Source organism: Aotus nancymaae, unplaced genomic scaffold, assembly GCF_030222135.1.
Source record: "Aotus nancymaae isolate 86718 unplaced genomic scaffold, 86718_ANA_hifiasm-v0.15.2.pri h1tg000058l, whole genome shotgun sequence".
Lineage (NCBI taxonomy): Eukaryota > Metazoa > Chordata > Mammalia > Primates > Aotidae > Aotus > Aotus nancymaae.
The window spans coordinates 38,708,052-38,734,088 of record NW_026988472.1 but is presented as its reverse complement, the minus strand read 5'-3'; the positions used below and the strand labels follow the sequence as shown (position 1 = coordinate 38,734,088).

Genomic DNA, 26,037 nt, shown 5'->3' with positions numbered 1-26,037 from the left:
AGCATATTCTGGGGTAGCATTTCTTAAACTCCTTCAAAATAAATCAAAAGCCCAAATTTCCTCCCCAAACAGCAGCTTACTCTATTTCTCCCCAAATGTATTCCAGAACCCAAGGAAAGGCAGGACAGATCTTGTTCTAAGAGTACTCTGTGCTTCTCTCTGACCTGGCTCAGAAAATTCCATAGCAAGGGCCTGCTGGTACTCGTTTCATTCCCAGCAATACGGAGATGTAATGGAACAGGAGATACATATATAGCATGGAACAAACACCGATGTCTTTTTAACCAAAAACATTCTGTAGACAGACTAAATAGGACTCTGGCTACCCTTTTTTGTCAAGGTTATTTGTTTTGAGCAAGATGGTTTGCCTTGATTAAAGCTACCAGCGGCCAATAGTAAATGATAAAAATTTTTAAATTATCCACAAGAAATTATAATATGTACAATTCACAGCAAGAATCTAAGCTTAATCAAACCTTTCCTGTGTTGATGATATCTATAGTAAACACAGTGTTTTATAAAAATGTATTTAATAAAATACATGTTTCTAAAGAAACAAGCAAAATGTGGGTGCTACCAATCTCTGCTTCCCCAGCATTAACCTGCTGAAGTCCTGCACATTATAACATAAATAGGGCTTGAATTCCATTCAAGCAGCTTTGGCTTATTCTTCACAAAACCTAACCCGTGCCTTGTACACAGTAGGCATACAATAAAATATGGCCTCTTAATAACAGTGTTGGGGCTCAGAAGCAGATATCTCAAAATATGGCACTTTGACATACTGAACTGAAGAAGCCTCAAGGTCTCTCTGACCTTCCCCCTCCTCCCACTACCAATATCTCTCAAAGTAGGATCAAGTTGAAGTTCCTTTATCTGCCTAAGGTCCAGACCCACCAAAAAGAACAATTATTTTTTTCTTCCCCTCCTTGTAGGACCAAGAATGTAACCACACCTGAAAAGACCCTTTTGCAAGATAGTGTACCAGTTATCTTGCTCCCTGATTCATTTATTCTCCCTAGCGATCCCCTCAGCAGAATTCCTCTTCTCCCGTCTCATAACTTATTTTGCCAGGATGGTATATAAAGCCTTTGAACCCTGTTGGGGGTAGGTAGTCACTCTATGGTTCTCTCTGTGTAAATATTAATAAAATGTGTATGCCTTTTCTCTAATTAATCTGCCTTTTGTGAGTTCACTTTTCAGCAAACCTTCAGAAGGCAAATTTCCCCTGGCCCTTAAAATGGCTAACATCATTGAGTTCTTACTCTGTGCCAGGTAACAGTAACAGTACTTCTTAAGTTAAATACTGATATTTGCAGACTGTAATCTGTAAACTGATTTTATATACTACTTTTTGGTAGTAATTTCACTACTAAATGTTTCTGTTATGAGGAGGATCCAGTGGCTGAATTTATACATCTGGATACTACATTTGTAAGGCAAGCATTTGACTTCTGTCCCGGCACTCACTCACATGGGCCACACACTGAAATCTCAGTTCGTTGCTCCCCAGACTGTGTGACTGATCAGTCTAAGAGCAGCTTCCACCCAGCTCTCTCTTGCTAGCCTAGCTCTCAGTCTCTGCAGCCTCCCAGCCAGTGAAAAGAAGGCCAGTCTCACAGTGACAGAATGAAAGCAGATGACTTAGAAGGGTGTTTCAGGGCTCAAACACACTATTAGTTCAGCCCTAGTTTGTTGGATGAATTCTTGCAATTGTGCCACATCTACCAATTCATCTAGTTTGGGAGCTAATTAAGGAGAATTTAGAGCTAACTTGCTAATATCAGAAGAGGAGAGGGAGGAAAGGGCAAAAGACAAGAATGGAACAGAGAGGGAAAGAAGAGTGGGTGGCTTATATTATAATTTAGACAGGAAAAAAAATCACCATTAGGCCAGGCGTGGTGGCTCACACCTGTAACCCTAGCACTTTGGGAAGCTGAGGCAGGAGGATCACCTGAGGTCAGGAGTTCGAGATCAGCCTGGTCAACATGGTGAAACTCTGTTTCTACAAAAAATACAAAAATTAGTTTGGTGTGATGGCGTGCACTTGTAGTCCCAGCTACTTAGGAGGCTGAGGCAGGAGAATCACTTGAACCCAGGAGGCAGAGGTTGCAGTGAGCTGAGATTGCAGCACTGTACTCCAGCCTGGGCGATAGAGCCAAAAAAAAAAAAAAAAAAAAAAAAAATCACCATTAAACAAGAATGCAAGAACACTGGTCAAAAATCTATAGAGACTGAGATTAGTGCCCAGGTAGGGCAAGGGGTTAGGGGGAAACAAGTGAGGAATTTCTTTTTGGGGTGATGTAAATATTCTGGAATTGACTGTGGTGATGGTTGCTTGACTTAATATGCTAAAAACGACTGAACTGAACATTTTAAAGGAGGGAATTGTATGATGTATTAAAAAAGAAAGAAAAAAAAGCTGGCCATGTATCTGAAAACCACAATAAAACCATGTCCAAAGTATAAAATATTAAAACCACAACTAAAGGATGAGAACGAGTGAAAACCAGAGCACCCTGGTATATGTATAAATGGCTTGTAAAAACAAAAGCAGAAGAGTTGTATTTCTTGCTCCAAAGCAGAGCAATCTAAATCTGAAAATCAAATATTTAAGGCATTTATTGTAAACAACTTGCTTTATGTTTGGAAATGCAACTAGCTGCAGAATTTGGGACCAGAACCAGAGAAGGAACAGAAACAGTTCCCGGCTAGGGAAGGCCATGTGACAAAGCTCATACCACATAATTGCCTGTTTGCTCCTATAGAACCAGGCTTCCAGAGCATTGCTGGGAAGTCTGACCCATTTGTGAGGTTCTTCAACATCCCGTTCCATAAAACAAGGTCTCATGAGTAGCTGAAAGTATGTCAGGTAGCAGGGGAGCCTTTCTAAACTTCAGGTTGGAAAGCCTTGCAGTGGGCAGCATTTCAAGGAATTGGTACAAACATCCTTCGTTTTTTTTTTTTTTGGAGACAGTCTCGCTCTGTCACCCAGGCTGGAGTGCAGTGGCGTAATCTCAGCTCACTGCAATCTCCGCCTCCAGGGTTCAAGCGATTCTCTTGCCTCAGCTTCCCAAGTAGCTGAGATTACAGGCGCCACCACACCCAGCTAATTTTTGTATTTTTAGTAGAGGCGGGATTTCACCACGTTAGCCAGGCTGGTCTCAAACTCCTGACCTCAACTGATCTGCTCGCCTCGGCCTCCCCAAGTGCTCGGACTAACAAATATCCTGTTTTGAGAGTATCATACATAATCCTGAAAGCTCCCTTCCTTGCACCCAAGCCACTTTCCAGATTATCTCTCTCCCTTTAGTTCCTAAGAGGCTATAAAAATCAGTGACTAGGCCAGGCATGGTAGCTCACGCCTGTAATCCCAGGCAGTGCAGTGAGCCAAGATCACGCCAGTGTACTCCAGCCTGGGCAACAGAGTGAGACTCCATCTCAAAAAAAAAAAAAAAATCAGTGACTAGTGGAGATGATCACATGACCTTGTGAAGATACTAAAAAATCACAGAACTGTACACTTTACAAGGATGAAGTTTATGTTATTGTGAATTATATCTTGACAATTATTAAAAAAATTTTTTTTTAAATTTTTTTAAAATTTAAAAAAGGAAGATTATTTGAGTCCAGGAATTGGAGACCAGTCTTGGTAACATAGTGAGACCACGTCTCTACAAAAAATTTAAAAATTAGCTGAATGTGGTGACACATGACTGTTTTTCCAGCTACTTGGGAGGCTGAAGTGGAAGGATCACTTAAGCCCAGAAATTTGAAACTGCAGTGACTATGACTGCACCAGTGCAGTTCAACCTGTGCAACAGAGCAAGACCCACCCTGTACCCCTCTTCTTCCCCAGCACAAAACAGGGTCAAACCTAGAATTTCCATATGATCCAGTAATTCCACTTTTGGGTATATATCCAAAAGAAGTGAAAGCAGGGACTCAAATAGATACGTGCACACCTATGTTCATAGCAGCATTATTCACAATAGCCAAAAGGGCGAAGCAACCCGAATGTCTACTAACAAATGGATAAACAAAATGTGGTATATCTATGCAATGAAATATTATTTGGCCTTAAAAAGAAAAGAAGGCCAGGTGCAGTGGCTCAGGCCTGTAATCCCAGCACTTTGGGAGGCTGAGGCAGGTGGATCACCTGAGGTCAGGAGTTCAAGACCAGGTTGGCCAACATGGCAAAACCCCATCTCTACTAAAAATACAAAAAATTAGCCAGACATGGTAGTGGGTGCCTGTAATCCCAGCTACTTGGGAGGCTGAGGCAGCAGAATCGCTTGAACCTGGGAGGCAGAGGTTGCAGTAAGCCGAGATCGTGCCGTTGCACTCCAGCCTGGGTGACAGAGCAAGGCTCTGTCTCAAAAAAAGGAAAAAACAAAAGAAATTCTAGTGGCTCACACATGTAATCCCAACAATTTGGGAGGCTACGGCAGGAGGACTGCTTGAGGTCAAGAGTTAAGATCAGCCTGGGCAACATAGGGAGACTCTGTCTCTACAATTTTTTTTAAATTAGCTGGGCATGGTGGCACATGCCAACAGTCCTAGCTACTGGGGAGGCTGAGGTGGGAGGATCACTTGAGCTCAGGAGTTCGAGGTTACAGTGAACTATGATCACATCACTGCACTCCAGTCTCTACAACAGGACAAGACTCTGTTTCTTTTTTTCTTTTTTAAAAAAGGAAAAGAGGAAATTCTGAGACATACTACTTATACATACAACATGATTGAATCTTGAGGACATTATGCTAAGTGAAATGAGTCAGTATACTGGATAAATTTTATATGATTCTACTTATATGAGGTACCTAGAATAGAAAATGCAGGGAGACAGAAAGTAGACTGGAGGGATGTGGAAGGGGAAGTTATTATTTAGTGGGTCTATGTTGTATTTGGGATGATGGAGAAAGTTCTGAAAACAGATAGTAGTAATGGTTACACAACATTGTGAATGTATTTAATGCCATGAAATTGTACACTTAAAATGGTCAAAGTGCTAAGGTTTATGTTATGTAGATTCTACCACAATAAAAAACAAATTAAGGTCCTCACCTCTAAGAAGCCACACTTGACATCTGCTTCAGGTTAATTAGGCAGCACAAAAAAGATTTCAGAAAGTGAAAACCCTTTTTGTATTCCAATTTAAGGAGGTCAAAATATTTTAATTGCATTAGTGGATGAAATTTAAAGCTTAGAGAGTCAACTTGGATCATTCAAGAGGAAAATCTAAGCCACTGCAGCCTAAATGAACATCTATGTTTTCCTATTAGTAGCCTACAACTGTAAGGCAACCCCCTAGACCAGCACTGTCACGTGGAATTTTTTGCAATGACAGGAATGTTCTCCATCTGTGCCATCCAATTGGGCTACTAAGTACTTGAAACACGGCTTAGTGCAATCAAGAAACTGAATTGTTAATTTATTTAATTTTAATTAAGTAGCCACATGAGGAATTGGTTACCATACTGTCCAGTGCAGAGTGTAAACTATTAAACTCAAAAACTTATACTACACAATTCTCTTGCCAAAAGCCATGTGCAGTTTTCACAGCTCCAGACAGTCAGATGATCTTCTCTTAAGCTCTGGGCCAATGCGTGGGGTGAGGCACCTAAGCAGTGTGTGTCAAAGAGGGATGGGGTCAAAAAATAAGAGTGTTATTTTCTTTTTCCATGTCTGTGGAAAAATACTAACTGCACAAAGTGGAAAGAGAAAGCTCACCTAGGACAGTGAGAACTAGGACCTAGGACAAGAGACTTTGACATACTTATGGGAAGAGAAAAATGAATGCTATTGTCAATGCTGCCTTAGGTGGGGAATAAAAAGGAATGCTTACTGGCTGGACAGCCTCCTGAATAGGGCACAGCTGTATACTTGAAGATTTTCCATCATAAATTAAGCTCCAGGTGAGAGAAAAAGAAACATAATTTCTATGCAGAAACTGAAGAATGTGGCCAAAGATAGAGGCCTCCAGTAACTATGTGCTGAATACCTGGAAGTGTTGTCCTACTAACCATGGGCCACCAAAGTATAAGTGACTGTCCCTCCCAAAGAAATCACTTGCCTTGGGGACTCATAAATGCACAAAAACTGACCCCAGCTCTCAGCCAGGATTCATCTATAGCCTTATGGTCCATTTTTCCATTTTCATTTATGGTACTTATCAGTGTTCAACTTGGATTATAGTAAGTTAGAGACAGCCTATCTTACTAGGTTACTAGCTCTCTGAAGGCAAAGACCAAATATAAATATATCAATATCACTATATTGATATAAGGGTATACTATAACAAAAAATCCTTTTTATGTCCACAGACATCCAGCCTGGGTCCTTGTACTGGCTGCATGGATGATAATAAGCACACCTCCTACTTCACAGAATACTACCTATGTGCAAGACACTGCACTACAAACACTTTCCATGCATCACTTCATAATCCTCCTGTCAACTCCATGAAGTGTTTTAGATATATTTCCATTTCAAAGGTAAACAAGAGGCCAAGAAACTAATCTGTGGCCGGGCCCTATAGCTAGTTAGTGGCCAAGCCAGTATGTGATCAGATTAAGGTGATAAGTTGTAAATTCTTAACCAAGGTGAAAGGGCTACATTATGGACAATTTGTGTAAACAATTACAGAAGGGACACACCAATGTCACAGGAGTAAACTCCAAATAAAAAGTCACACCAGGAGGGTTTAAACAACTGGAAGTGGTGCAGGCCTCAGAAAGGCTCTTGGTCCCCACATCTATGGAGACTTAGAGGTTTTGTGAAAAGGACACCAAGGGGTTGTCTGGCCTGTCCACAGGGTGGGTAGCAAGAGGAGACATGTTTGTATAAACATAAAGAGCTTCCTGACCCAGGAGAAGGGTGCCCCTCCAGCCCCAGAGAATGCTGAGCCGAGATCCAGTGCCTGTCCTGGAAAAAGTGAACACCTACCTGCTTACAGAGGACAGCTCACCCCATATTCTTTCTCAAGATCAACTCCAGACCGGGATGGCAGGGAGTAAAGAGGGAGTCCAAATTCCAGAGGGACAGTTCTCAGCATGAATGCTGCCACCTGACGTTTTCCACAACTCAAACACGGCAGGCAGAGAAAAGTGGATGTCCAACAAGCCAACAGCACTCCATAAACACACATCCACAGTTTGGTTCAGGCTGTTCCAACCCTCATGGTGTGTGTGCCATCGACACTACTCAAGGCCCAGGTGTGCCCCACTCTAGCATGGCCAGCTTATTTCAGATCAGCCTGTGAGCCACACATCTAATTATTAAATTGCTAAAGCTGTGATACTGTATGTTTTTAAACAGGGACCAATAACTCCGGCATAGGCCTGTCACAGTACTTCCTATCCTGAGATAATATTTTTCTTTAAAGACTGACTCCCTTTTGATCCAAATACCAACCAGCTAGGTTTTGGTTGACCTGCGAGGGCTGAGGAAGTCCGCTGACACACTGCAAATTAACACATACACATACACACACACTCTCTCTCTCTCTGGTCACAGCAATGCCAGGCTGCAGGAATGCTGCCAACACCTTGGCAGCCTAGAAAGAAGAATAAGGCCCGGAAACCTTACGGCCCTCATGAAACCAGGCGTGTGCCCGCAAGGTAAATTAGGGAATGAAACAGAATATAGAAAGTGCTTGCTTACTTGCATCAGGATGCTTCCAAAAGAAACAATGATCCTGTCTGCCTTTCGTCTAATACTAATCCCACCTTCTGAGATTCTTTCTCTAGTACCAAGAAATCTGTGCCCACCATCTTGTGTCCAGGGGCATTGGAAATTCATCTCTACTCTGGCTTCACCTTCTGCAGACATTCCAACCTCAAGTTTCCAAGACGGGTTTAAGTCTACACACATGACATTCCCTGAGATCAAAAAAGCACTACTTACCTTGGACTCTTTCCTTTAGTAAGTAAGAAGCTGCAGTATGTTGCTACATGAGTAGAGTCCAAGGAAAAGGAAAACTTGCCTTCCTGCAAAGGGTCCACGATCAGACTCCCCAGTAGCCAGCTGGAACTGTACTTTCCTCTCATTTACATATATAGTGAAGTCATTTCCAACCAACACCCTTAGGAGGCGAGGCCCAAACTTCCTTCTAGAGCATTACCCACTTATAGATTAACTATCTTGGGCAAGACAACAGTGTGTAGAAGGTGGAAGCCAGGTTCTTTGCTCTACTCCTATTTTTATTTAGGGGAAATCCTACCTCCCTCAGATCCAGGGGGCTGAGGCAGAGTTGAGACTGGAAGCATGGGCTTTCATTTATATCTTCAGCTTGGCTTCCCTGCTCTGCTGAAAACTGCCCTCAGTTGGTTCTTTGCAGCCAAGGACCATTTAATAAATCAGCTACTATATACCCTGCTCATGAAGTGGTGTTCAGTTTGGCCAAGACAGAGGCATGTAAACAAATATTCATAATATAATGCTTATAAGTTGCAATAAAGCTAGTAGTGGAGCAAAGGGGGTTGCATTGCCTGGGGTGGCAGCCTTGGACGTGCTCCTACATCTCCACCAGTATAGCTATAATTCAAAAGACTGACCATACAAAGTACTGACAAAGATGGGGAGGAACTAGAACTCTCATGCACTGTGTTGTGAATGCAAAGTGGTACAGCCACATGGCTGGAAAAAAATAATGGCCCCAAGCTGTTGATGTTCTAGTTCCTAAAACCTGTGAATATGCTATCCCATATAACAAAAAGGCCTTTGTAGTTGTGATCAAGTTAAGGGTCTTGAAGTACAGAGATTATCCAGGATTTTGCAAGTAGGCCCAAGGTAATCACAACAGAGATAGGTGAGTTAGAGAGAAGAGACATAACAATGGAAACAGATGGGGGGAAGAGGGGGAGGGAAAAGAGAGAAAGAGATTGGAAGATGTCATAACACTGGCCTTGAAGATGGAGGAAGGGGCCATGAACCAAGGAATGTAGGCAGCCTCTAGAAGCTGGAAAGGACAAAGAAACAGATTCTCCCTTAGGGCCTCCAGAAAGGCTCTGCTGACATCTTAATTTTAAGACTTCTGATCTCCAGAATTATGAGATAATAAATGCATTTTGCTTTAAGCCACTAAAGTTTGTGATAATCTGTTATAGCAGCAATAAGAAATGAATATAAGCCACTTTGGAAAATGGTTTGGCAATATCCAGTAATGCTGAACACATGCCTACCCCATCACAGAATGGAACCTGTGTTTTGATTCACCAGGTCGGAAACACTCTTTTTGTAGAATCTACGAGGTGACATTTCTGAGCCCACTGAGGCCTATAAGAAAAAAATTGAAGTTTTTTTTTATCAAGTGATAAAAACTAGAAACAATTTACCTGTGAAAATGCTTTGTGATGTGTTGTTTTATTTAACAGAATGGAACTTGTGTTTCGATTCACAAGGTTACAAACACTCTTTATATAGAATCTACGAAGTGACATTTCAGACCTCATTTCACTCCCAGGTATGCACCCGACAGAAATTTATGGGCACCAAGCTATCTGCACAAGCATCACGCTTATAGCAGTTTTAGTCAAAAGAATAAAAAACTGGAAAAAAATGTCCATCAGCAAGAGAATTGATAAAACAAATTGTGGTATAGTCACACAATGTACTACTACTCAGAAATAAAAAGAAATGAACCACTGGTTCCTGCAACAACGTAGGTGAATCTTACAGACATAATGTTAAATGAAAAAAAAAAAACAGACACTAAAAAAGATATACTTGATGAAAAAGTTCTGGAGATGGATGGTGGTGATGGCTGTGCAACAATATGAATGTACTTAATGCCACTGAAATGTACACTTAAAAATTGCTAAAATTACATATATTTTACTAAAATAAAAAAGTATCTACTTTAATTAATCTATTTTAATTCGATATGAAAATAAGCAAAACAAATCTATAGTGAAAAGAGGTGAGAACAGTGATTACCTTGGAGAGAAGTATTGACTGGGAGGAGGCATGAAGGAGCCTTCTGGGTACTGGAAATATTTAATGTCTTGATCTGGGTGTGGGTTACATGGTTGTATAGATAAAAATTCATCAGACTGTGCACTTAATTAAGATTTGTGTACTTTAGTTTCCAAGTGCCAATCCCAGTTTTATTTGCACATGATTTATCTGCATTATCATAATGAATGCTGTAATGGAAAATGAATGAGAAGGGAAAAAACCACCAAAAGTGTGTGTGGTTGGGGAAGGCTTCAGGGAGGAGGTGAGGTGTGAGCCAAATACTGAAGGATGAACAGGGTAGACAGGAATGAAGATGGCAGACACAGAGAAAAAGAATTCTGGGCAAAGAGAACAGCACGTACAATAGCAGTCAGGTGCAAAGTGTGCTGAACATTCTGAGCGGGAGTGGTCACAGGACAGAGGAGGGGAGTGGAGGGGTAAATGGGAGCCCCATTCCAACATGCCTGAAAACTCCAACAGCAGTTTAGAATACACTCTTTAAGAAGTGCTAGGCAAGACCGGGTGTGGTGGCTCACACCTGTAATCCCAGCACTTTGGGAGGCCAAGGTGGGCGTATCACGAGGTCAGGAGATCAAGACCATCCTGGCCAACATGGTGAAACCCTGTCTCTACTAAAACACAAAAAATTAGCTGGGTGTGGTGGTGTGCGCCTGTAGTCCCAGTTACTTGGGAGGCTGAGGCAGGGGAATCACTTGAACCTGGGAGGTGGAGATTGCAGTGAGCCAAGATCACACCACTGCACTCCAGCCTGGTGACAGAGCAAGACTCCGTCTCAAAAAAAAAAAAAAAGTACAAGGCAAGTGTCAGAGGTGATTAAAGCAAGAGAATGACATGATGGACCCATGACAAGGAGGGTGACCTGGACGGAGGGACAGAGATTCCTAAGGTTCTTCTGATACTGGTGAGGCTCTAGATGACAGAGTCTGAACCAAGGCACTGACCATGGGGATGTGGTCATGAGGGATAAAGGAGGCAGAATCCTCAGGTTTGGCTGTAATGGGAGGGTCATTCCAAGCTATGTGGCTGGTGATACCACTAACAAGAAGGGTGGAGACCAGCCATACACTTCCCTCTGCTTCCTGGGCTGGCTAGGGAGGATCATAGCATCTCAGAGTTGGAAAGCACCAGTAAGATCACCTTGTACACAAGCTCATTGTACAGACAAGCAACTGAGTTCTAGGGGCCAAGGTCTGAGGCCACAGTTTGTAAGGAGCAAGCAAGAATGAAAGAGTTTAGACTTACCCACTTTAGAGAGTACTTGCTAGAGAACAAGGAACATGACTAACTCAGCAGAGGCATCCAATGCCCCGCCAACCTCACTTCCTGCCATGGGGTTCTCTGACCTAGGCTGTGGTTGAGGTCACTGCCAACCTTTTTCTGGAAAAGTTCTGCCCACAGCTCACCCAAATCCTTTATAGCTAGCTACTGGTTTCTAGCTACTGGTTTTATCTAGTTGTTTGGTAATGGCTTGTAAGTCCATCTGGTTTCTCCAACCAAGTTGTGAAACCAAAGACCCTGGCTCCAGTCTTTACTCTTCAGTTGTGCCAAGTTGAAAAGGTGAGACAGGGACATAGAGGGTTGGCTGTGGGCACTCCATGGCCACCAAGGAGCCAGAAATAAGTCTTGTCTACTAGTTTGATCATTGTCCTATAGACCTGATACAGTGCTAACGAGCTAACTGATGGTTCTGTTCTTGGTGGCCTACCAGCATCTGAGAGTGGCCGAATGACGAGTGCCAAATACCAAAGCCTGTACAGGAGAATCCAAGAGTAGATGGGTTTGAGATCCGAGGCTCATTCCTCATTCCTGACCCTAATCTGTCAAGGTTAGTCATTATCTAGTTAATTGTACAGTCCAATATAGGAGTCACTACTACATGTGGTGATATAAATTTAATTTTTTTAAATTGAGAAACAATTAAAAACTCAGTTCCTCAGTCTTCAACAGTCACATGTGGCTAGTGGCCATCATATGGAACAGTTCAGACCTAGAACATTTCCAACGTCACAGAAAGTTCTATTCGACAGTGTTGTACCTTGCATGTCCTATCTCTGCTTGAATTAAGAGCCACTTGCTCTGAAATCATTTTTACATGCCAAAGTGTAAATAATCCCTTTGATTTTTAGGCAGTAAAGATAAAACTATGTACCACAAAAGACATTCGACACTCCTCAGTAGAAAGGCACTGAGTCCCCTTGGGCCCCTCAGTTGAAACAGAGAAAAATACAACTAAGGGAAATTAAAGTTGAATAGGGTATAGTGAAACAGTCTGTTCTTCTCACTTAATTGTTCTTCTATAAAAAGGGTTAATCCCATCCCAGAAGATTAGGGATATGTGGAGATCAAGAGACTATTAAGAAGAAGCAACTATTCTTCATAAAAAAATTTATGACTGACAAAAGTAAAATCAAGTGAAGTAGAAATTTAGGTGGGTGAGGAGAGGAAAAAGGGAGAACAGGAACATGTTTTGCAGTAAGAAAACTGCAATTACAATTTGTAATTTTTTATTTTTTATTAGTTTTTTGAGACAGAGTCTCACTCTGTTACCCAGGCTGGAATGCAATGGCGCGATCTCGGCTCACTGCAACCTTTGCCACCCAGGTTCAAGCGATTCTCCTGCCTCAGCTTTCCGAGTAGCTGGGATTACAGGTGTGCGCTACCATGTCCAGCTAATTTTTGTACTTTTAGTAGAGAGGGGGGGTTTCACCACGTTGGCCAGGCTGGTCTCGAACTCCTGACCTCAGGTGATCCACCTACCTTGGCCTCTCAAAGTGCTGGGATTACAGGTGTGAGCCACCATGCCTGGCCTAGATTTAGTAATTTTTTAAACAGAGCTTTTGGCCTGTAGACATAACTACAACTGTTTAAAAATGGGTTATCCAGCTAATGAAAATTATCAATGTTAAATTTTATTCATAACACATACCTCCACTGGGGAAAAATTTACCCAGGTGCAAGGAAAAGCTTCCACTGAAGGCTGTCACAATATTTCACCACCAACTGTCACCCCGACTGGTGATCAAGAAAAGTGAACAAATACAAATAACAGGGTAGGAAGGAGCAAAACCTGCTAAGAGGTGATACTATCCCCACAAACAATGCACTTGCCCTTTGATAAGTGTAGTGCTGCAAATGCATTAGGTATTGAAGGAAGAGAACATACAGGAACCCCATGGGGGACTGTTTTTAAGAATAAGCACAGCAGGAGAATTCAGTCTTGCCCAGTTTATGATTCAGATGGTTACTTCAAGTTAATAGCACTTATTAAGGTGTTATTCTGAAACAGGGACATAGAACACTGCTTAATAAAGGGCTTCAGGCACCTAGTGAGACTCCAGCTGCAAGGGCATTTCCTGCTCTGTATTTATTAATTTCAAGCATTCATTTATGCCCTCCCTCCCTCCTTCCAGAAAGGATTAACTCTACTTATGTAAAATACAGCAGAAATAAGTACAGAAAGTGGGAGAGAAAGAGAAAAACAAGGGTAGGGATACAAAATGGAGCTGAAAAGGAAGTTAATCCCATACATCTACCATAACAACCAGAGTACCACACTGGCTGAGTTGCTAAACCAAGAGTCAACTCTGAAGGACTCAGTGCCCAAAGATGAAGACAGACCAACTGCTCAGGAAGGAGACAAGTTGGTCTGGGAAGGGGCTCGTCCTATAGGCCCTGAAGCAGGTGCTGGGTAATCAGCCCAGTAAGGCCATCTGTAACTAATGGCAGCTCTGTGACATCAAACCTAGAAAGATGGAGGCAGAATCAGCCCAAATACAATGGAAATTCCCTGTTTCACAGTGTGGTTCCCAGAGTTAGGGCATCTGTCCTATCAGTCAATCAGTACCTGTTGGTCAGAAGTAGCAAGTGGCTGCCGTGAACAAGGCACTAGGAAGATATGATACCAGCTGGATAGATGACTACATCCAACCTCACAGAGCCCAGTGAATCCCGACTCACCAGACCCTACCCAGCAGCAGGAATTCCTCACTCCGACTCTAATGCCAAACCCAGGAGATCCTAGCTGGCTAATACAGCTCTCTTCCCACAGTTATGGTTCCATGTTTTTTCAATAGCATGCTTTCTGTCTTAGTCTGTTTTCAGTGGCTGTAACATACCACCACAGACTGGTTAACTTATAACAAACAGAAATTCGCTTGGCTCACAATTCTGGATGCTGGTGGTGTCAGCATCTGCTTAGCATCTGGTGAGGGCCTTCTTCCTGCATCAAAACGTGGCAGAAGTGCAAGCAAGCCCATGATACAGAGAGAGCAAATGGGGGCCAAACTGAACACACTCTCACAATGGCCATTAATGAGGGCAGAGCCCCATGGCCTACTCGCCTCTTAACGGTCCCATCTCTTAATGCCATTATAATGGCAATTTCGACATGAGTCTTGGAAGGGACATTCAAACCTTAGCACTTTTCCTCGATAACAGCTTAATAATTCCCATAAAGCAAAGCCCATCCCCCTTCCACAGTCTATTAGGTCCCCAAGACAAAAGTCTGTGTGAGGACCCACTAGTCACAGCCTCAGTGCACTCCCTTCACCCATGCTGGGGAAAGCCAAAGCAGCTTATCCCTTTGAAAGCTGGGGGATTCGGGCCTGCTTTGCCTCATCTGGGGGAGTCCGTCTCATCAAAGTGTGTTTCTATTTCTTCTACATTCATGCAGAAGAGATCCGAGCTGGACCTGCTACCACAGCATACATACTGGGCCTCACGCCGTACTTGAAAGCATACTCATCACATTTAGTCATCATGAGACTCAATGTAGACCACAAAACTCCCTGCCATGATAGAAATGTTCTAGGTCAGTGCCATCCAATACAGTAGCAACTAGCCACAGTTGGCTATTGAGTACTTGAAACATGAACAGTCCAAATGGAGACACACTAGAAGTGTAAAATACACACTGAATTTCAAAGACTTGGTGCAAAGAAAAGAACGTCAGATATCTCATTAATAATGTTTAATATTAATTATATGCTGAGGCCAGGCGAGGTGGCTCATGCCTGTACTTCCAGCACTTTGAGAGGCCGAGGTGGGCAGATCACCTGAGGTCAGGAGTTTGAGACCAGCCTGGCCAACATGGTGAAATCCTGTCTCTACTAAAAATACAAAAATTAGCTGGGCGTGGTGGCTGGCACGTGCCTGTAATCCCAGCTACTTGGGAGGCTAAGCCATGAGAATCCTTTAAACCAGGGAGGCAGAGGTTGCAGTAAGTGGAGGCTGCAGTAAGCCGAGACTGTGCCACTGTACTCCAGCCTGGGGGACAGAGAGAGACTGTTTCCCCTCACCCCCAAAATTAATTAATTAATTACATGCTGAAATCATAATATTTTGGAATATATTTGGTTAAATAAATTGTATTATATTAATCTTGCCTGTTTCTTTTTTCTTTTTTTTAATGTGTCTACAAGAAAATGTAAGATTACATATGTGGCTAGCATTCTATTTGTATTAGCCAGCACTGACTTCTTTCATTTAGTCTTTTTTTTTTTTTAAATTTTTTTCCCAGACACCAGGCCCAGTGGATAGTCTTTTTCTTTAAATTGACTTATTTTCACTTAGTTTTTTTATTTTTTTTTACTTTTTACTCATTCCAAAAATATTCAGAAACTGCAGTTTGATGTACTAGTTGTATTTTTAAAATACAATTGAAGAATCAACAGAACTATTAATCTAAAGTTAAAAAGATAAGTTTGTCCACATGCATCCTAAAACCTTCTTATGTACCATACCCTTTGGGAAATGCTGGCCCAGAGCAGAGCTACTCAAAATGTGTCCTGTGGACAGGTGCCAGTCTCTTATTTTTACTTTTTTTTCTTCAGGAAATCCTGAGCAGCCTAACCCTGACAGGCTGTGGGGAGGGAGCCCAATCTCTTTATTATTCATTATCAGTCTGCAATAAAGTCATAAATTGAGAGCATGCTTTTTTTTTTTTTTTTGGAGACAGTCTTACTCTGTTGCCTAGGCTGGAGAGCAGCAGCCATCTTGGCTCACTGCAACCTCCACCCCCCCCACCCCCGGTTCAAACAATTCTCATGCCTCAGCTTCCCGAGTAGCTGGGACTACGGGAGCATGCCACCACACGCGGCTAATTTTTGTATTTTAAGTAAAGACGGGGTTTCGCCATATTGCCCAGGCTGGTCTTGAACTCCTGACCTCAAGTCATCTGCCTGCCCTCCCAAAGTGCTGGGATTACAGGTGTGAGCCACTCCTCCCCGACGAGAGCATGCATTTAGAAGCATTTACAGCAATTTGACAGAATAATCTGTTATGAGCTCTTTAAATCTAATATTTAATCTAATCTGACATTTAAAAATTGGGACTTGTATTTTCCATGTCTTTCATATATTTTTCTTTATTGTGTTTTACCAAGATATTGGTCAACAGCAGACTGGAAATTTATGAAAAAAAACAAAAACTCCTCCTTTACCAGAGTTAGTTTGAGACACACTAGGCTACAGTATCAGAGAATCTTCGAGGGTCCTTCTAGAGCAATGACAAGTTACAGCAAGAGCCTCAGTCACACCCAATAGAGTGTCCTAAGGCAGGAAGCAGATTAAGGACATCTTCAGATCCTCAACAATAATGGTGGGTACAGAGAAGATGGGGGGTTAATTCATGGTAAACTAGGAAATTCCATTAAATGGAACTTCTCTTCCTCTAAGCATTTTAATAATATTTTTGCTGTAATTCTAAGAAATGAGATCCCCATCGCCTTTGGGGAGAAAAACAACCGTGTACTAAGGAAAAGGCAAACAAGATCTTTTTAAGATGTCACTAGATAGTATTGAGCTAGATCCTCAGAAGGGTACAGCAGATGTGGGAGACACAGCTCATGTGTGAAAGGAGTTTATCATCCATCTTTGGAGGCACAGTGGCATGGAAGGTTAAAAATTCTCAGCTGTGAAGTCAAACACACTTGGGTGTGAGGCCTGGTTTGCCACTTACTATATGCCCTTGGGCAAATAAATTAACCTTTCTTCTTTTTTAAATCTTTCACCTCTGGCTGAATACATAACCTTTCTTAATTAAAACATATAATCAGCCCTCTGTATCCAAGGGTTCTATATCCAAGGATTCAACCAACCACAGAGGCTGGGCATGGTGGCTCCTGCCCGTAATCCCAGCACTTTGGGAGGTGGATCACCTGAGGTCAGGAGTTCAAGACCAGCCTGGCCAACACGGTGAAACCTTGCCTCTACTAAAAATACAAAAATTAGCCAGTTGTGGTGGCGGCTGCCTGCAATCCCAGCTACTTGGGAGGCTGAGGCAGGAGAATTGCTTGAACCCAGGAGGCAGAGGTTGCAGTGAGCCAAGATTGCGCCACTGCACTCCAGCCTAGGCAACAGAGTGAGATTCTATCTCAAAAAAAGAAAATATTCAGATATTCAGATAAAATAAAATGGATGGTTGCACCTGTACTGAACATGTACAGACTATTTTTTAGTCATTATTCCCAAAACAACACAGTATAGCAACTATTTACATAGCATTTACATTTATTAGGTATTATCAGTAATCCAGAGATGATTTAAAGTAAAAGGGAGGGAGGAGCACAGTGGTTCATGCCTGCAATCCCACCACTTTGGGAAGCCAAGGTGGGCAGATCACTTGAGGTCAGAGTTCAAGACCAGCCTGGCCAATGTGGTGATGAAACCCGATCTCAACTAAAAGTACAAAAAATGGCCAGGCGCGGTGGCTAATGCCTGTAATCCCTGCACTTTGGGAGGTTGAGGCGGGCGGACCATGAGGTCAGGAGTTCGAGATCAGCCTGACCAACACGGTGGTGAAACCCCATCTCTACTAAAAATATAAAATTAGCCAGGCATGGTAGTGGCACATACCTGTAATCCCAGCTACTCAGGAGGCTAAGGCAGGAGAATCACTTGAACCCAGGAGGCAGAGGTTGCTGTGAGCAGAGATCATGCCACTGCACTCCAGCCTGGGTGACAGAGCAAGACTCTGTCTCAAAAACAAAAAACAAAAAAACAAAAACTAAGCAGGCATAGTGGTGCATGCCGGTAGTCCCATCTCCTTGGAGGGGCTGAGGTGGGACAATCGCTTGAACCTGGGAGGTTGAGGCTGCAGTGAGCTGAGATCGTGCCACTGCACTCCAGCCTGGGTGACAAAGTGGGACCCTGTCTCAAAAAAAAAAAAAAAAAAAAGAATAAGGGAGGAAGTACATACGTTATATGTAAATACTATATTATTTTATATCAGGGACTTGGGTATCCTTGATTTTTGGTGTCCTTGAGAGGTGCTGGAACCAATTCCCCATGGATACCAAGCAACGACTATACTTACCTATTACAGTAGATATTCTCCAAAAGGGCCACTAAAAGTTTTTCCTTTCCCAGCAGGTGCATGCTGTCCTCACATCAAGAAGTAGAGATTATTTCCTCTCCCCTTGAATCTAGGCTGGCCTTGGGACTTGCTTTGACCACTGAATACAGCAAAATGACATTCTGGGACTTGTACGTGCAGGCCTTAAGAGAACTGGCAACATCTGCTTCCTCATTCGAAGCACAGCAGCCACAGTTAGAAAGTCTAGGACAGACTCCCTGTGATTAGATACCTGGACAAGAGACCATCTTGGACATTTCAAATCCAACTAAGCTCCCAGAAGACTGTATTAGCATGAGTGATTCCAGGTGACCCCAAATGGAGCAGCAGAACTGCTCCAGTGAGCCCAGACAACTACCGGAACTATGGGAAATAAGTTTTGGAGTGGCTTGTTATACAATAATAGATAACTGAAATGTCTCTGAAATAACAAAAAGAGTATAAAGGGTGACTGTGAAGACAAAAGTAAAGTAATGTACAAATGCTTATACTGACACTTGGCACACAAGTGCTCAACAATTAGCAGCCATAACTGTCTGGGAAGCTGAAATGAACACGTGCAGTGTATAACTGCAGACTGCTATGCAAAGTTACATTCAGGTTCTGAGCACTTTGCAGGTCCTGAGGAGTGGGGATGTACTGGAAGGAGGTGAAAAGGCAAGGCTTCAGGGTAAGAGCACATCTTGGACCTGAAGGACAGAGTATACAGAATACTGGTTTCTAAACCTCTAATGCATGAAGACCCACCCACAGACTTCTAGGCAATTGCAATGCGTGTCTGCACCAAAGGCTGAAGACTGCCCCGGCAGAAGTCTTGAGGTCTCTACATAGACAGAACAGTGGCTGTGAGGCCAGGCAGAATGATAAATGCTAATGAGTATGGGGAATCTTTCTGGGATGATCAACATGTTCTAAAATTGACTGTGGTGATGGCTGCATAACTCTGTGAATATACTAAAAGCCACTGAATTGTGCATTTTAAATGGGTGGAATGTACGGCATATGAATTTTACAGACATGATAAAGCTGTTTATTTTTGAGTCAGTCTCTCACTTTGTCACCCAGCTGGAGTGCAGTGGCACAATCTCAGTTCACTGCAGCCTCAACCTCATAGGCTCAAGCAACCTTCCTGCTTCAGCTCCCAAAGTAGTTGGGGCTATAGGCGTGTGCCACCACGCCCAGCTAATTTTTTGTATTTTTTGTGGAGACAGGGTTTTGCCATGTTGCCCAGGCTGGTCTTGAACTCCCGAGTGCAAGCGATCTGCTGGCCTCAGCCTCCTGAAGTGCTAGGATTACAGGTGTGAACCACCACAACTGGCTGTAAAGCTGTTATTACAGAAACACAGACAGTGGGAGGGATGAAGAGGGTGAGATGACAAAGGAGCAAGGAACATTCCAAGGGGTTGCCTGGGGGCTGCAAGGCACCAACCTATTTGGCAGTGAGAGGAAAAGCAAGTATTTTTAGGTGGTGAATGAACCCAGCACTGGTCAGAAGCTAGGAGCCCTGGGGGCAGACCCTGTCATTCCAAGGATCTCAGGCATTGGGCATGACTGCTATTCCCTTAAATGCTTTCCATGCATGTGGCTCACTCATACCTGTTTTCCTTTTGCTTAAATGACAACCCAAACTCTGCTAACCACAAGGCTTTTAAAAACAGAAAAAGTTCCTAGGCAAGAGGAAAACAAATGCTTCCCGACAGAAAAGCAGATCAGGGCTTGCATTCAGACTGACCTCACAAGCAAATGAGGCGGGATCCAGAGGCCTAGTAAGTCCCAGAGCCTCAGATGCTGAGACAGCGAACTCCACATTTCAACGTGGCCAATACAGATGTGAGGTGGACAGTGGATACTTCCTCCCTAAGGGCAGCTGCCCTCTACCTGCCTCCTTCCTTCTTCTGGTGGAATTCCTTTCAAAAGAGGCTGGAGGGCAGGGCCGTGGGAAGTTTTCAAATGCTGGAACTGCCGCCAGAGCCAACTTAGCCACGGACAGCCCCCCAAAACCAGGCAGTATCATTGTATCACCAGGCAACATATCTCATTAAATCCTCTCAACAAGACCCACCAGGATATTTACCAACATCCCCCAGAAATCTCCATCTGTTGCCTGCCCAAATCCACCTTGTGAATCCTTCTGTTTTGTGAGTCAATCATAATTACTATGGAAGACAACATGTTCTTTTAAAACACTAGCCAGTGAAGATGATGGGGCAACTGAAAGAGAGGAAAAAGGAAAACATCCTTTCATGTTGGAGAGGAAGCAGGGTTAGAGATGACAGACTGCCCAGCTCTGTCACCATGGCCAGGACATCAGAAGAGAAATCAGAAAGACTTTCAGCAGTTTGCCTGAAGGTCCTGCTAAGTCCAAGTCCTATGCTGCTATCAGTAAATAAAGCCAGGAGCCGCAAACCAAATACAGCGTTGTAGGAAGTTTGTGGTCCTTTCCACTGACAAAGAGACTCTAGAGGCATAAACTCAACTTGTTCTTCTTGATCTGAACAGTTTTAGGATTAAAGTGTTCAAGAATAGTTTTAAACAGAACTTTGAAAAAGGATGAAGAACTCCGATTTCTTGGGGACCCAACTCTCAGTCTTTGCTGCTCGGGCCCACCCTACTTTGTTTTTTTAATTTTACAATTTTTAATTTCTCTTGAGTACATGGTAGGCAGTAGGTGCTTGTATTTCTGGGGCATATGAGATGTTGTGGTACAGGCATGCAATGTAAAATAATAACATCATGGAAAATGGGTTAGCCATCCCCTGAAGCATTTATCCTTTGTGTTACAAACAATCCAATCATACTATTCGTTATTTTTAAATGTATCATTAAATTATTATTGACTATAATTACCCTGTCATGCTATCAAATACTAGGCCTTATTAATTCATTCTATTTTTTTATACCCATTAACCATCCCCACCTCCCTCCCACCCCCAACTACTCTTCCCAGCCTCCAATAACTGTGTACTCTGGACCTCCAGGCCCCACCCTACTTTGTTTTTCTTTTGAGACAGAATCTCGCTCTGTTGCCCAGGCTGGAGTGCAGTGGCTCAATGTCAGCTCACTGCAACCTCCGCTTCCTGGGTTCAAGCGATCCTCTGCATCAGCCTCCCAAGTAGCTGGGATTACAAGCGTGCACTGCCACGCCTGGCTAATGTTAGTATTTTTAGTAGAGACAGGGCTACACCATGTTGGCCAGACAGGTCTCAAACTCCTGACCTCAAGTGATCCACTTGCCTCAGCCTCCTTAAGTGCTGGGATCTGGGCATGGTGGCACAGAAGGTGGAGGTTGCAGTGAGCCGAGATTGCACCACTGCACTCCAGCCTGGACAAGAGTGAGACTTTGTCTTAAAAAAAAGAAAAGAAAAATCAAAGTGCTGTGATTACAAGCATGAGCCACCGTGTCTGGCCCCCCACCCTACTGTGAACCCCCGAGGGAGGTTATCCTGAACTTCCAGTTTGCACCTCTACATTCTCGTGCTCCAGGGCAGGGGATGAAGATATGCAGATGGAAGGACATGAGGAAATGCCATCTTACCTCAATTCCCTCCTTCCTAGGGAACAAGGGGGAAAGGGTTTCAATTCAGTAAACAATGTATGCTACTCAGGTGACTGGGACACAAAAATCTGAGATTTCACCACTATACAATTCATCCATGTAACCCAAAACCACTTGTACCCCAAAAGCCATTACAATAAAAAAACTTTAAAAATTTTAAAAACAATACATACCTGTAGAATACACTGGAAAACTAAAAGGGCCTCAGGAAACATGCTTTGCAGTTCCATTATCTCAAAGTTCTGCACTGCCACATTTCTTTAATCCAACTCATCAGTGATTTATGAGCACTCAATCCAGTGTAGCTGCTCCCAGCATGACATGATTAAACAATGGTCACAGACCTACTATGCACAAAAACCCTAAGGAGGGGTAGGATGATGATCCAGTCACCTTCTGCACCAGGCAGCACTGAGAGAAGTGCCTATAACCTGGACCCAGGCCTTGCTCTCAAGCTAACAATCTAACAGAGGAAATGCACCAGCTTGAGCACTTGTGCGTCAGGCCTGCTTTACAGACATTAATTCCTTCATCTTCCAGACAGTACTCTATCTCCCAGTGTTGTTCTTCAGCAACCCCCGCCTCATTTGTGTGTGTGTGTAACAGGGTCTCACTCTTTCGCCCAGGCTGGTGTGCAGTGGCACCATCACGGCTCACGGCAGCCTCAACCTCCAGGGCTCAAGCGATCCTCCTACCTCAGTCTCCTGAGTAACTGGGACTACAGGTATGCACCATTACATCCAGCTATTTTTTTTTTCAAGAGATAGGGTCTCACTTCGTTCCCCAGGCTGGTCTTGAACTCCTGGGTTCAATCGATCATTCTGCCTCAGCATCCCAAAATGCTGGGATTACAGGTGTGAGCCACTGCGTCCAGCAAGTGTGATATACTTGACAACTGCTTCTAAAGCCCATTTTAAACATGAGAAAACTGAAGCTCACAGATGTCAAATAACTTCCCCAAAATGGCACAGTAGGAAGGACAGTGCTCCATACCCAGGCAGTCTGGACCTCAATCTATCTAGTCAGCTTTAGTAACAGCGATGGCCAGCAGAGTCCAGCACACAGTAAACACCCAATGAGCATCTGCCTAGAGGAGCATGAAGGTTAATATCACACAGGCAGACTAAGAGTGCTTGTCTGGAGGTACTGCAGGCACAGACAGGAGGAAGTTCATTAATTCTGACTGAGAGAACCTAGAGGAAGTGAATTCCTGAAGAGAAAATGGGAGAAGGGAGTATTTCAGTCTGAGGGGGACACAAGGTCTGTGTGACAGTGATGCTGTCCAATGTCATGGTTGAGATCTGCTGATTCTGTCAGCTGGTTAAAGGTATTTAAGCAGATTGAGGCCGGTTGCAGTGGCTCATGCCTGCAATCCCAGCACTTTGGGAGGCCAAGGCAGGTGGATCACGAGGTCAGGAGTTCAAGACTAGCCTGGCCAACATGGCAAAACCCCGTCTCTACTAAAATAATACAAAAATTAGCCGGGTGTGGTGGTAGGTGCCTGTAATTCCAGCTACTCGGGAGGCTGAGGCAGGACAATCCCTTGAACCTGAGAGGTGGAGGTTGCAGTGAGCCAAGATCGCACCACTGCACTCCAGCCTGGGCGACAAGAGCAAGACTCCATCCCCCCAAAAAATAAAATAAAATAAAAATAAAAAAATAAAAGTATTCAAGCAGACTGAAACAAGCTCTTGCTCATTTGTTATACTATGCATATCAGATAAGTATTAAAATAAACAGTAGATTTGGTAATTTCTATTCAGAGGTAATTAAAAGGAAAGAAAGAAGGCATCACTGAGGGGTAATGGGAACATGCACAGGATTTCAATATCGGAAGAACCTGTTGCTAGTGGAAACCACCAGCGGTATTTCCTTGCTATCTTCTACAACAGCTCCCAGGAAAACCACTAGCCAACTCATATCCCCCAACGGTACAACACAAAACTGCTGGATAGCCTAAACATCTCAGGTCTTTCTGTGTTTTGCCGCCTTCACAGCACCCAGCTGAAGCTCAGGAACAATGGTTGACTTTCTAGAAAAGCAGGTTGATTCTCATTAGGAATGGGTCCCAAATGCTAAGGGCCTGGGTAACCAAGAATAATTGGTATCCAGGACAGATTATTACAAAACCTCTAGAATCATAATTTTTCTAAGGAGACTGTTTTTTTTAAGCACCTAGCCTTGCTAACTCCCCCAAAGAACAAATAGTGGTATCACCTGGCACCTAAATTGAACATTCCAATTTGACCATACCAACCTTAATGCTCATAGGTGTTTATTTCACATTTCAAACCTTCACACAACATATCTTTCTATTTCCAATTTCAAATGAAAATAGTTTTAAGCTAATCTTAATATCAGAAAAGTGCATTAAACGATTCTACAATAGTTTCTAAACAGAACTTATTAAGAATCTCCCCGCCAAAGCACCTCCTCCCCTTCCCCTAATTTTGTTTCCATTAAAAAAAAAAAAAATCTCCCCTTAAGTTCCTTCAAATAAAATCCAAGATACACTGAAGGCCCTGCCGTACCGCCCCTCCCCACTTCTCATGAGTACAACAAAACATCGAAACAAACCATTATTTAAGCTCTCAACCAAATAAAACTGCAAACTGAAACAATCTCTCCTTTTCGATGTTTTATTACATAAGGTCGCCTCTGCCAGGGAGGGTCGTTCTGGAGGGTGGTTTCCAGGTTCTTCCTTAGCAGATGCAGCTTGAGTGTTTCAAGCAGAAAGGATAAAAACAAAAGCACACATTTCAAAGGTAGTTATGACGTTATCCTGTGACATTTAATGAATTCTGCCTTTGAAAGGGCATAATGAAAAACACAACTGGAAATTATTTAAGCTATCTCCTCCTTCTATGAATGATGCAACTGAAGGCCCAATCAGAAAATACCCCTCGCCCCCACAACCCCAGTGAAAAAGCATGTTTTATGAAAATTTCTCTTGATTTATTTCCTTTTCTTGGCCCAGCTTATATAAAATACTCATATTTTCACTATGTGATAATTCATCGAATCATAGTTTTGTGCGTTTTAAATGCATGTTAGACTGCAGTAAAAAATGTTTTAAAAATAGCCTGCATTATTAAGTAAAAAAAGAAAAAAGAAGAAAAAAGGTGTTGTCAGGAAAAACAGCATGAAATCAGTTTCAATGCTGTTTACACCCCCGCACTACCTGCAACCACTTTACAGAACGTTAGCATCAGACGACTCCATTCGAGACCTGCTTATCTAAAATCCTGCCAAAATGTCCTGACAGTCTTCCCCACTGCCTCGCTGGCTTCTGGGCAGCCAGAGATCAGCCCTCCATGGCTCCAGGCATCTGCAGCCTCGAGGGCTGAGCGCCTAGTTTGCCCCGCTGCCTCCGGAGGGGGCCGCGGCCGGGCCACCTGAGCAGCGTACCAGAGACCACAGGGAGTGCGTCCGAGCCGAAGGAGCACCCGGTCCGCGACAGACACCTGGCCGCCCAGGCAACAATCCCTCTGCCTCTGCCAATGGGTGACACACTGATTCTGCCCCCTGGGAACGCCAAGAGGTGCGAAGCTGGGCTGCAGCGGTGCTCGCGCGCGTTTCTCAGAACGCAGAGAGGGCGCGCGCGGAGGCTGGGGCAACCCCAGAAGCCCGCTCTGTTTACCCTAAAGACCCCCACGCCGGCTGCTCCTCGACGACCGGTACTAGACACCCAGCACCTCCTCGGGCACCTCCAACTCAAACACACCTGCCGCCCACCTTAAGCCATCCCCCAGGTGTACACACTCACCCAGGTCTCCCCAGAAAAAGACCGCCACTCGCACAGAGAGGGGTGCGGCCCTTGGATAAACGTCCGGTCGATCCCGGACTAGAGAAAGGGCGTTTATCCCAGCTCTGAGCCGTGCCCCCTCCCCCAACGCTCGAAGACCGCTGCCCTGCGCCACCCTGCCCGTCCCGCTCCGCCCCCGCGGGGGATCCCGAAGCCCTCGGGCGCCCGCCACACTCTGGGGATCCTACCTTGAGGCCTGTAGTTGGGGTGAGAGGTCCGCACCGCGCCCGGTTCTGCGATCTTCCCTGAAAGAGGGCTACCCCGCGCAGTACCCTCAGGCCGGGATCCCGTCCCGAAGCCGCCGCCGCGCTCCATGAGGACACACCGACCGCACAGGCGCACT

General features: G+C 43.8%; 1 protein-coding gene across 11 annotated transcripts in view; it reads right to left on the bottom strand.

Annotated features, from left to right (window-relative positions):
- MAP7D2 (MAP7 domain containing 2) overlaps positions 1-26,037 on the bottom strand; it is a 111,961-nt gene extending 85,924 nt beyond the window's left edge. For all 11 annotated transcript variants that reach the window (XM_012433838.3, XM_012433863.3, XM_012433899.3 and 8 more), the window contains exon 1: positions 25,883-26,037. In XM_012433838.3, coding sequence (XP_012289261.1) covers positions 25,883-26,009 — 127 coding nt within the window. In that variant the 5' untranslated portion in view covers positions 26,010-26,037. The remainder of the gene's footprint in view (positions 1-25,882) is intronic.